The sequence below is a fragment of the Nerophis lumbriciformis genome, linkage group LG31 (genome assembly GCF_033978685.3).
Source record: "Nerophis lumbriciformis linkage group LG31, RoL_Nlum_v2.1, whole genome shotgun sequence".
Classification (NCBI taxonomy): Eukaryota; Metazoa; Chordata; class Actinopteri; order Syngnathiformes; family Syngnathidae; genus Nerophis; species Nerophis lumbriciformis.
Genome location: NC_084578.2, coordinates 30391850 through 30404547, shown reverse-complemented (window position 1 = coordinate 30404547; position 12698 = coordinate 30391850). Strand labels below are relative to the sequence as shown.

The 12698-nt window shown below is 39.8% G+C and overlaps 3 protein-coding genes across 3 annotated transcripts in view; all 3 read left to right on the top strand.

The window, feature by feature from the left end:
- Positions 1-1321, top strand: part of lmln (leishmanolysin-like (metallopeptidase M8 family)) — a 47835-nt gene extending 46514 nt beyond the window's left edge. The window contains exon 16 of the mRNA XM_061926306.1: positions 181-1321. Coding sequence (XP_061782290.1) covers positions 181-269 — 89 coding nt within the window. The 3' untranslated portion in view covers positions 270-1321. The remainder of the gene's footprint in view (positions 1-180) is intronic.
- A 5988-nt stretch (positions 1322-7309) lies between these two features.
- On the top strand, positions 7310-10505 carry LOC133574203 (U3 small nucleolar RNA-associated protein 14 homolog A). The gene has a single exon (XM_061926299.2). It carries the CDS (start codon positions 7426-7428, stop codon positions 9619-9621), a length of 2196 nt encoding a protein of 731 aa, XP_061782283.1. The 5' UTR covers positions 7310-7425; the 3' UTR covers positions 9622-10505.
- Positions 10506-11092: 587 nt separating this feature from the next.
- The window catches only part of ccdc93 (CCC complex scaffolding subunit CCDC93), a 28572-nt gene continuing 26966 nt past the window's right edge, over positions 11093-12698 (top strand). Inside the window, exon 1 of the mRNA XM_061926255.1 lies at positions 11093-11235. Within this exon, the coding sequence (XP_061782239.1) occupies positions 11149-11235 (87 nt within the window). The 5' untranslated portion in view covers positions 11093-11148. The remainder of the gene's footprint in view (positions 11236-12698) is intronic.

Genomic DNA, 12698 nt, shown 5'->3' with positions numbered 1-12698 from the left:
GTTTTTTTCCTTCTTTATTATGCATTTTCGGCAGGTGCGACTTATACTCCGAAAAATACGGTACATGAATTGAGCTTAGTGATGTTGTAAAATTGTCTCCTAGGGACTACCCAGGACAAATAGTCTGTTTAATCATATCTATCAGTACGATTTATTTGTATGTATTTGTGTTTTGTGTAGATCCGTGCTCCAGGTATGAAGATAAAGCCATCACTGTCAATCTCCAGCTCGCCCTTGCTGCTGGAGTGCTCTTCTGCCAATTCAACTGACAGAACGCCGCCTAGCACATGAAGTAATGTTTCATTTTCTTAGATAACTTGAATTTTTGTGCGTGTTCTTTTCCATTGGACAACCTTGGCAAGTGTGTATCAGAAAATGTTATTTATTTATTGCAAATGCACTTAATTAACATTGATTTTGAGATGACATGTCGAACCCCTGAGCAGCTGGACCTTGCTCAAGGGGCAGAACTCAGGAAGCACAACATTTGGTCCCCAACAACCATCCAAACCAGAAGTGTTTGGCGCACAGGTGCTACAGCCCCAATATTGTATACTGCTTGTTCTCAAGTTGAACTTAGAGTGGATACAAAAAAAGTTGTGTTGGATCAGTGTCACTGTTTTATGAGTGCTGAAAAGCATTAACACAATACAGTATTCTATACCAATTCATCATTGTGTGAATGCTAAAGGCAAACATCTTATACTACGCAATTATTTTCCAATTTTCACTGAAAGTCGTATATATTGTTCCTCAACGCTATCTTGCTAGCATGCTAACTTTTTTAGCTGTTTTTTCAGGAATACAATTAGGGATGGGCACCGAATCCAGCCGGTGCTACCGGGTACCGCTTCACACAAAATCCAACGATGCCATGTTACGGGTTGCCCGTGACATCACGTCCAATTGCAGACTCAGTCGGATCTAATTAGGGTCGTAGCGATAAACGGTATTAATGATAACGACAGTAAAACTCCCGACGGTTAGTATTACTGTTATAAATTAAAATGATCGAAAAACAGATTGATAACCACAATTTGATAAAAAAAACAACTAACTGACTTTACCATGAATTGATTAACGTGGACCCCGACTTAAACAAGTTGAAAAACTTATTGGGGTGTTACCATTTAGTGGTCAATTGTACGGAATATGTACTGTACTGTGCAATCTACTAATAAAAGTCAATCAGACTGGCGTTAGCTCGCCAGTTTGAATGCCAACATGAAAACATAAGACAAAGTCTTTCCTCATTAAGAAACGACATACCCCAATCTAAACTTATATAAACGCATTACTGTCTGAGCAACTAAGCCAGGGGTCACCACCAGGTAGCCTATAAGGACCAGATGAGTAGCCCGCTGGCCTGTTCTAAAAATAGTTCAAATAGCAGCACTTACCAGTGAGCTGCCTCTATTTCTTAAATTGTATTTATTTACTAGCAAGCTGGTCTCGCTTTGCTCGACATTTTTAGTTCTAAGAGAGACAAAACTCAAATAGAATTTGAAAATCCAAGAAACTATTTTAAAGACTAACTGACAAAGAAACAGATAACAGATTTGGTGTCCAGTTCAAAGTGTGACATGATTTATTTAAAATTTTGAGAGTTGACTTTTGTATTTTACATGAGTTATTATTTGTACAAACATAGTGCAAAGTAATTCATGATTTGTTAAAAAATGTTAGTGGCTAGCTAGTTAAAATGGGATATTGTGATTTCACAAGACTATTTATTGTGAGAAATCATTAAGATGATCAGTGTTTCCACAAAGATAAATATCATTAATTACTAATAATAACATAGAGTTAAAGGTAAATTGAGCAAATTGGCTATTTCTGGCAATTTATTTAAGTGTGTATCAAACTGGTAGCCCTTCACATTAATCAGTACCCAAGAAGTAGCTCTTGGTTTCAAAAAAGTTGGTGACCCCTGAACTAAGCTATTCAATTAAGCACATCAAACCTACAAGCTATGCTATCATAGCACGGAATGATCAATACGAGAAATAGGAGGAAGTGTCCAAGGACAACTGAAAAGAGTAGGACATCCAGAAAGTACAACGGCCGCCAGAAATAATAAATAAGATAGTTTTTTTTTTTCAACACACTTTTCATTTAAATAAATCTTAAAAGTGCTAAAGTACAAACCAATATTTAAAACAATAAAGGTTTAGCCACCCGCGACCCCAAAAAGGGACAAGCGGTAGAAAATGGATGGATGGATGGAGGTTTAGCCAATAAAATAGATAAAACAGTAAGATTAAAGAATATCAGTGAAGAATAAGAAACACAAAACATGCGAAATATCGAGTTTTCAGCATGTCTATTTATTTATTTATTTAAAAAAATCTAAGGATTTCAGTGTGTGTGTAAGTACTTTTTGAGCACATTCAATAATATTGCAATTATAATATTGGTGCTAATATTATATTGCTACATCCCTAACACTAGCACTTGGCCATCACTCCAGCAGGACTGAGAGCGGCCTCAACCAAACTGCCTTCTGCTAATGCTGAAATTTTCAATGCCGACAAATAAATGGTCACAGAAATGTAACAATAAAATCAAGATACAACATCTAGACAGAAGTTATAATCAGCTAGTTTTTAAATGTTCAAAAATTATTATCAGAAAAAAATACATATATATATTTATTTACACACCGAAAATTGTTACCGTTGAGTCCTTGTAATCGGTACCGTATTGGTTCAAATGTGAAAGGTACCCATCCCTGTATACAACTAAGAGTTATTTACGGTAATTTCCGAACGATACATAATGCAGCAAATTTATGGATTTTTTTCCAGGTTCACAAGGTTCATGCAAAACATCAAACCAATGAAATTGCCGAACAGGTCACATTGGACCAATGAAATGTTTCACATTATCATACTTGCCAACCTTGAGACCTCCGATTTCGGGGGGAGGGGGGTGGGGGTGGGCGTGGTCGGGCTGGTACGAGGGCGTGGCTAAAAGGGGAGGAGTATATTTACAGCTAGAATTCACCAAGTCAAGTATTTCATATATATATATATATATATATATATATATATATATATATAGATATATAGATATACATATATACATATATATATATATATATATATATATATATATATATATATATATATATACATATATATATATATAAGAAATACTTGACGTTCAGTGAATTCTAGCTATATATATATATATATATATATATATATATATATATATATATATATATATACGTATATATATATATATATGTATTTTATTATATATATATATATATATTTATTGTATTATATATATATATATATATATATATATATATATATAAAATAAATACTTGCATTTCAGTGTTCATTTATTTACACATATACACACACATAACACTCATCTACTCATTGTTGAGTTAAGGGTTGAACTGTCCATCCTTGTTCTATTCTCTGTCACTATTTTTCTAACCATGCTGAACACCCTCTCTGATGATGCATTGCTGTGTGGCACGCACAAAAGTGCTTTCATCAAATGCACTAGATGGCAGTATTGTCCTGTTTAAGAGTGTCACAACATTGCTGTTTACGGCAGACGAACTGCTTTACGGTATACAAAAACATGACTGCTGTTGTTGTGTGTTGTTGCCGCGCTGGGAGGACGTTAATGAAACTGCCTAACAATAAACCCACATAAGAAACCAAGAACTCGCCCTCCATCATTCTACAGTTATAACGTTATTGGGCAGGTATGCTGTTTATATTGTGGGTTAGCTGGACTCAGGTCCATGAGGACCTGAGTCCGCCTGAATTTCGGGAGATTTTCGGGAGAAAATTTGTCCCGGGAGGTTTTCGGGAGAGGCGCTGAATTTCGGGAGTCTCCCGGAAAATCCGGGAGGGTTGGCAAGTATGCACATTATATCAAACACAGTCACACAATCATTCCGTCAGCCATTTTGCGCATTATGCACTCACCCTCATTATGGCGAGGTTCAACTCTGACACCGAAGACGACGACCTTGGCAGTTTCAGTGCGCAGTGGAAGGTTGATGAAAATAGCCCTTAATGAATTTTCTGGTTAGCGACTGTATGCCGTGTTACAGGCACAGTCTTTTGTTAAATTGGTGAATAAACTCAAGCGCCTGCGTAAATGTTTCATGTTACAATGTGTACATCTGCAGCCTACAGACTTTATATGTACAAAATAAAATATGCAAAAAAAATAGTTGGTGCGGTTTATATATTATGTTTATATTTTATGTATTATATCTGTAGTCCGGAGATTACGGTACTTTTTTACTTGAGGCTGTCTTGAGGCTCTACTCTGCTTAGGCTGCTGCCCCCGCGACTCGACTTCAGATAAGCGGAAGAAGATGGATGGATGGTCAAATAAGTTCATGAGTTTGTGAGGGGAAAAGAACCTTAGGGTTGACAACAGTTTTTTGTTTTGTTTTGTTGCTATAGAAAATGTGAATCATTTATTTTTGGAATATGACTGAGAGGTTGGCTGCGAGCCAATGGTGAAGAGATACTGTATGTCCTCAGTTACTATAGCAGATATGAAAATTGGCGTTTCTAATTAATGATTTTAAGTTATTAGTATAAACTTGGAAATTTCAAATGAGAGAAAAGCCCTCAAAATATTGGTTTTATTGGATCACATTAATTTATGTTAGATAAGCCAAGTTTGTTATAGTCTATTTTATTTTGTATTGTCTTTGCTCATTTTTACTTTTATTTTCGATATTAAGATTATTAGTTAAAACTTGGAAAATTTCAGCCCTCAAAATATTGTCTTTATTGGATCAAATGAATTTATTTTAGATAGCCCAGTTTATGTTATCAGTCTCTTCTATTTCGTATTGTCTGTTCATTTTTACATGTATTTTTCCCAACAAATGTTTTCTGTATGTGGATTGTGTTTGAATTGTTTTGTTTTATATTGATGTAAATTGTTATGCCTGATGTCAACTGTAGCTTTGGGCCTTATTTTGTTTGTATATTAATCCAGGCTGTCAAAATGATGTGATTAATCACAAAAAAGTATTGCATCCATCCATCCATCCATCCATTTTCTACCGCTTATTCCCTTTGGGGTCGCGGGGGGCGCTGGAGCCTATCTCAGCTACAATCGGGCGGAAGGCGGGGTACACCCTGGACAAGTCGCCACCTCATCGCAGGGCCAACACAGATAGACAGACAACATTCACACTCAGATTAATTATGCAAATTATTTCGACTGTGAAGCTCTTTTACCTTAACCGCTATATAGGGTCAGTAATCAGAACAGTACACAAAGCATCAATACACAAATGAGTGAGGAGACTGATTGGTGTGCTCACTGGCAGTTTTCACTGTAAAACACAGCCTGGAAGTACTTAATATAAAACTGTTACCAATTTTTTCTGGATAACATTCTGACAATAAAATTGCATTTGTGTACAAATATTGGGGTGCTTTTTTCAGCAAATTTTAATTATGTAAACTCGTAATCACCTGTGATCAATCATAAATAATCCAAATTCCAAAATGTGAATAATCTAATTTAAAAAAATATATATCATTTGACAGCCCTAATATTAATGCAACGAACACACAATTGATGATGTGTTGTCTGGCGACCTCTTGTGGTCAGTGCAATTCCCAATCCACCCAAGAATATCTATAACCCATTTTATACACAAAATCGATTTCTTAAAGTGAAACCCAATTTCTCCCATTGGTTTAATGCAGGGGTGTCAAACTCATTTTAGATCGGGGGCCACATGGAGAAAAAATCTACTCCCAAGTGGGCCGGACTGGTAAAACCACGGCACGATAACGTAAAAATAAAGACAATTTCAGATTGTTTTCTTTGTTTCAAAATAGAAAAGCACATTCTGAAAATGTACAAATCATAATGTTTTTTTTACACTTACATGTTGCGGTTAATAGTATTCTATCTTTATTTGTTGTTATTTATATTTTCTGAATAAACTATGTGATAATGTACATCAGTCAACTCATTGGTGTTAATTTTCAATCTATCAAGATAAAAAAAACAATATCAAAATCAAATTACAGTATGTTATTTATGTAGTTTGATCATTTTCCTCGACTGGTGTACTAACATCATGTGGTTTATTTTGTACATATGTAGCATCATCTACAAAGATACAAATAATTGCTATTGTGACATCTGGTGGACACATTAAGAACAGCAGTTTCTTTCATTCAAAAATTTCAGGTTAATTCTTATACTTACTCAAACTCATCCCACGGGCCGGATAAAACCTGTTCGGATCCGGCCCGCGGGCCGTACGTTTGATACCCCTGATTTAATGATTTCAAATTAATAATAAAATATTAAAAAAGCTTTTAAATTATTGTTTTATAAAAGCCATTTTTTTGTTTAATTTATTAGTATTGTCTCTTAAATTACTTTCTTAACATCCTGTGTTTACATAGAGACATGTTGATTGCTCAACCTTGAAAATGTTTGGAATATTGCAATGTATTTAAAATGTCCTATTTGTTTGTGTACTGTTTCTGTTTTTAATTGTTCCATAAGAAAAAATAATAATTACAAAATATCTCCAAACCTTAAAGACCAGCAAGCGATCTGTTCAAAAAAAATTGGAAGTAGGATGTAATGATAAGAAGTGCCAGTAGATGGCGGTCACGCTCTGAGATATGAGTTTGAGACATGAAGATGTTTGTGTGTTGAAGGTGACTATAACGTCGTTAGCTCAAACTAGTGTGAAAAGACAAACTTTGATGTATTCTTTGGATGGATAATGCATTTAGTCACGCATTTACTTGGCATCAACGACCCCGAGACGGACAAGCTGTAAAAAATGGATGAACCCATACCAATTAGCAAATTAAATTATGGAATTGATTAACCAAAGAAAACAAACAAAGCACCAACATGATTCAGTTTAAAAGACTGTTCAAACTACGTGTTCACAAAGTGCACGGAACAAGAATTATAATTAATATCTGGAACCCTTTTTTTATTGAGACAAAGATCATTGATATATTTATTGTTTGTTTACTTACATACATTGTTTATCTATTTGTTCACGGTTCTGTTAGGGAACAAGGAAATAGGATACAATTGTTATGGTATGAAAAGGGATAGGATTAAATAAGCTTGGCTTCTTCCTACTCCTTTTCGAACGTGCTGTAATGAAACAACTGGAGATATGTGATGAATTGCATTGTATCGAAATCAACTGAAACTGAACTGAATATCAGCGCTATCGCCCACCTTTACACATTACAATGGTGTAGTACCACAGCATGTCGGGGGTGGCGGTAATGAACGTCACAAGTTGTTTTCCAAGCACCAATACACAACAGACTACGAAGGCGCCGAAGAAGAAAAACGGTAGAAGAAGAAATAGGAGAGCGTTGCCTTTAGTGAAACACGTGCATTGACCACGCGAGACTAGCAGTAAAAATGGTTAAAGTTTCGATGAAAAAGAGGAATATGACAGGTCTAAAGAAGGCTCCAGATGTTCCGGACAAAACTACCGAGGTAAACTTAGAGGAGTTGCCCAATGCCGGGGAGGCAATGACGGACGATGAGGACGAAGGCAGCGACGATGAACGGAGACACCAAAAGCTCCTGGAAGCTATCAACTCTCTCGGTACTAAGCGCAAGAAAAAACTCTTCGAGCGATCCGAGGCGAGCATCCACATGTCCGAATTTACCGTAATGGCAGAGGGAGAGGGCGCCAAAATAAAGATGTCGGATTTGCTCAAGTCTTTAGACAAAGTCCCGGATGTTTCCGGGAAGACCAAAAGGCAGCTGAAGAGCCTGCAGGATAGCAAGAAACCTCTGGCGTGTCCTCTGAGCAAAGAGGAAAGCGAGAGGATCCAGAGAGATTTGGCCTTCCAGAAAGCCTCGACGGAGGTCACCAGCTGGCAGAATGAGATCCAACAGAACGATCGAGCTGAGCAGCTCGTCTTCCCCCTCAGGCAAGAGCCGTCAGGCCCGAAAACCATAGAGAAAGTCGTCACCGGCTGGAAAGCCAAAACTCCACTCGAACAAGAGATATTCGCCCTGTTGTCAGCCAACAAGAAGCCCACCGACAAACCCGTTTTGACCCCTGCCGAGCAGGCTTCCGTGACGGCGATGAGCCTGCTGGACGCCAAGATGCGGCGAGCCGAGCTGCAGAAAGTCCGAGCTCAGCAGTCTTACTACGAAGCCAAGGCGCGACGGGAGAGCAAGATCAAGAGCAAGACATATCACAAGGTTCTTAACAAAGCAAAGCGCAAAGATTTCCTCAAGAAGTTCGACGAGCTGGTGCAGAAAGACCCGACGTCTGCTTTGGAGGAAATGGACAAAATGGAGGTGGCCAGGATGCAGGAAAGGATGTCGTTGAAACATCAGAACAGCGGAAAGTGGGCCGTGTCCAAGGCCATCATGGCCAAATACGACAAAGGCGCTCGCCAGGCCATGCAGCAGCAGCTGGATATAAACAAGGACCTGACACTAAAGCGGCCGACGCCTCCGCAAGACAACGAGGAAGAAGAAGAGGAGGATGCTGAAGTCGTGCCGGATTTTGTAAACGATGCGGTGCAAGGAGCAGATCCGTCGAATCCCTGGATGAGAGGAACGCTCCTTCTAGATCCTGCAAGTGAGGATGTGCCGGATGTTCAACCGGAGCCCGCTGGAAACGTGGAGGAAGCGGAGGAAAGCGAGGTCGAGGAAACCGAAGAAGAATCGCTGCTGCGAGAGTTTGATCGGCGGCGAAAGACGCGCCAGACGCAGGATGCGGTTCAGGTCGGATTTGTGGATTCTGGAGCAGCAGCAGGTGCTGTTAATAAAGAGGAGGAGGAGAGATTGGAGTTCACAAAACTTTACAGAGAAAAAGTGGGAGATGGTCAGGAGGCTCTGCTGCAGGAAAGCCTTCACCGCATTCAGAGTTTCGAGGACATGGAGCTCCTGGGTGGAGCGGAGTCGGTTCCCGACAAAGCACCCAATCATGCCCAGCAGTCTTCGGTGGCACTTGAACCGCTTCCTGGCGAGGACAAGGCGCAGAAAACCTGCAAGAGGAAAAGGGACATCCAATTGAAAGACGTCCTTACGAAGGACACCAAGGTCATTCAGGTACCTCTCGCCCCAACCGCCGCGGACGGCGAAGACTCGGAGGAGAAGCTTGGTCAGATGGGGCTCATCAAAGAGGCTTTTGCTGGAGATGACGTCGTCGCAGACTTCCTGAAGGAAAAGGGGAAGCAGGAAGGCGCAGGGAAGCCAACAGCGGTGAGTTTGGCTCTGCCCGGGTGGGGGAGCTGGGGCGGCACTGGCATCCAAATGTCCCACAGCAAGCGCAGGAAGTTCGCCGTCAAAACGGAGCCGCCTCCCCCGAGGAAAGACCAGAACAAGCTGGGCGTCATCATCTCCGAGAAGAGGAACAGTGCCATCAGCCTTCACCAGGTCAACTCTCTCCCCTTCCCTTTCAACGAAGTGGCTCAGTTCGAGCGCACGGTGTGTGCGCCCGTGGGCCGCACTTGGAACACCGAGCGCACCGTCAAGGCGCTCACCAAGCGCAAGGTCATCACCCAGCATGGAGCCTTCATCCAGCCAATGGCCAAGGAGGATTTGCTGAAGCGCAATTCCAGCAGCAGGAGACTTCTTTATAAAAAGTAACAGGTGAAGACATGTAGTTGTTTGTACAATAACAAGATACAGTATAAAGATATATGCTGTATTTTATACTATAAGAATAAATAATTAGGCAAATGTTGATTTGTTTGAAGTTATTAATACTAAATGAGGAATAGGCTCCAGCACACCTGTGACCCAGAGAGGGACAAGCGGTAGAAATAGATTATTGGATGGAGTACAAATAAACTGTAATGTTATAGGAAAGACTTATTTAACTATATCTTGATTTGATGCCTAATTTTTTGCCCACAATGAGTTTTCTTAAAGAAGGAAGCCTATTTACACGTAACATTTATACCAATATATATCGTGAAGATACTTTATACATCTTGAAATGGCTTCAAGATACCGTATGAAGACATGCTGTATTATTTGATACTGTATGAATAAATAATGAGGCAATTTTTTTATTTGTATGTTAATACTAAATGAGTACACAACTGTAATGTAATAGGCAAGACTTATTTGACTATATATTGATTCAATGCCCAATGTTAAATCTTTTTCCCCCCCAATTAGTTTTCTTCAAGTATGAAGCCCGTTTACACGTTACATTTATACCAATATACTTTCCTGTAATATATTGAATACAACGTGAAATAGTTTCATTCTGTTTTGCGTATGTCATTTTTTTTTAAGTAACTTAATTTGTATTATCGCCGGGGATTATTTTGCTTTGCATTAGCTTACCTTGAACAGTAGGGGTCAGTAATGCAACAATGTCTCTGAATAACGTTTGCTACGGCGCTGCCAAAGAAGAGAGTGTACGGCACTGTTGCCAGACATACGATAATTACGATATTTGAATGTTGCTGTACTTAATTCAAACACTAACTCCCACTATGCAAGAAAATGTGAGCCTTTCAATAGTTGCTAATACATTAAACACAATATACGTCATGCTGATGTTTGGCACTGTCTCCCATACCTCTTTGCAACCAGGTGGGAGTGCTGTTCTGCCAGTGGGGCGATATTCCAACAGTGCTCTTAGTTCATTCAAAAGTAAACCAATACATTAAGAGCTATACTAAACACGGTCTATAGTACATTTTTACTGTAGCAAATGAGCAACGTCAAGTCGGGTATGTAGCGTTATACTACCCAAAATACAATAAATGTAACCATATGGTAAAGTGTGTCATTTTGGCAACGCTGGTTCAACGTGAATAAACTGATGCATTTTGCAAAGTCATCCTATTCCATCGTTATACCACCAACAGTACAATACGGAAAGATCTAGAAGAAAATCAGCTGCTTCCACTTAATGTGACTCAACGAATGGACGTCTGCAAGTGACGTCACTTCCGCCTTTGTCAAAATTGCTTTCATAATGAATACAAGAAGTCATTAACATTGCATAAAGAAACAATAACGATGATAATTAGTGTAATGCTGCCGTATATATTTTTTGTACGGATCCGCCTCCCTATTTTTGCGTCCCCTAGAGAGCGCTCCAAAAAGTTTGTAGAATACGAAGAAATCACGTGACCTGTCACAACTCCGTTCAACATGGCGGCGACCGTCTCTGCTTTTCATCGAAGCAGGCAAGGCTCTAAAATCGGTGCCCAGTTCGACCAAGACGGCAACCTTATTCAGGTAAAAAAACTCTTCCATCACAGTAGTGCGTAGGTCTGTGGGTGCGTGGGGCTTATAATAGCGAGATTAAACTGTTAGAAGTTATTACGTTCTGGAACGCAACATTTACAGACCACGACTGATTGAATTGGTTTGGAATAAATGTATTAAGCTTGGGAAATGAAATATTCATTTATTTTTGCTAAATGTATTGTATATGTGTTATTAAAACTAAAACAAGTACACTCCGAAAACAAGGCGAAATAAACATGGCCAGCATAATTGACATAGTGTCGTCTCCTGCAATGTTTCTTAATAATCTTACACATGATGTAAATGCACTTCATTCATCGACATTTTGTTAGGATCCATGGTAAGTTGTAGATTAGAAAACTGTTTTTGAGACAATTTCATGATTGCGACGAATGCCCCTAACTTATTTTTTTTAAAGATAAAGTATTGATTGCAATGAAGTACACTTCGAATGCAAAGTTATGTTTGTGTATATACACTATATTGCCAAATGTATTTGGCCACCTGCCTTGACTGACATATGAACTTGAAGTGCCATCCCATTCCTAACCCATCCATCCATCCATTTTCTACCGCTTGTCCCTTTTGGGGTCGTGGGGGATCGCTGGAGCCTATCTCAGCTACAATCGGGCGGAAGGCGGTGTACACCCTGGACAAGTCGCCACCTCATCACAGCCATTCCTAACCCGTAGGGTTCAATACGAGGTCTGTCGGTCCACCTTTTGCAGCTATTACAGCTTCAACTCTTCTGGGAAGGCCGTCCACCTTGCTTTGTGCAGTGGTGCACAATCATGTTGGAAGAGGAAGGGGCCCGCTCCAAACTGTTCCCACAATGTTAAGAGCATGGAATTGTCAAAAATGTTTTGGTATCCTGGAGCATTCCAAAGTTCCTTTCACTGGAACTAAGGGGCCAAGCCCAACTCCTGAAAAACAGCCCCACACCATAATTCTTCCTCCACCAAATTTCCCACTCGGCACAATGCAGTCCGAAATGTACTGTTCTCCTGGTAACCTCCAAACCCAGACTCGTCCATCGAATTGCCAGATGGAAAAGCGTGATTCATCAGTCCAGAGAAGGCGTCTCCACTGCTCTAGAGTCCAGTGGCAACATGCTTTACACCACTGCATCCAACGCTTTGCATTGGGCTTGGTGATCTATGGCTTAGATGCAGCTGCTCGGCCATGGAAACCCATTCCATGAAGCTCTCTGCGTACTGTACGTGGGCTAATTGAAAGGTCACATGAAGTTTGGAGCTCTGTAGCAACTGACTGTGCAGAAAGTCTTTGCACTATGCCCTTCAGCATCTGCTGACCCCTACCTGTCAGTTTACGTGGCCTACCACTCTGTGGCTGAGTTGCTGTTGTACCCAAACTCTTCCATTTTCTTATAATAAAGCCGACAGTTGACTTTGGAATATTTAGGTGCGAGGAAATTTCACGACTGGATTTCT

What these genes read in the sequence shown, in the direction of transcription:
- LOC133574203 (XM_061926299.2), top strand. Translation starts at nt 7,426, where the DNA reads ATGGTTAAAGTTTCGATGAAAAAGAGGAATATGACAGGTCTAAAGAAG.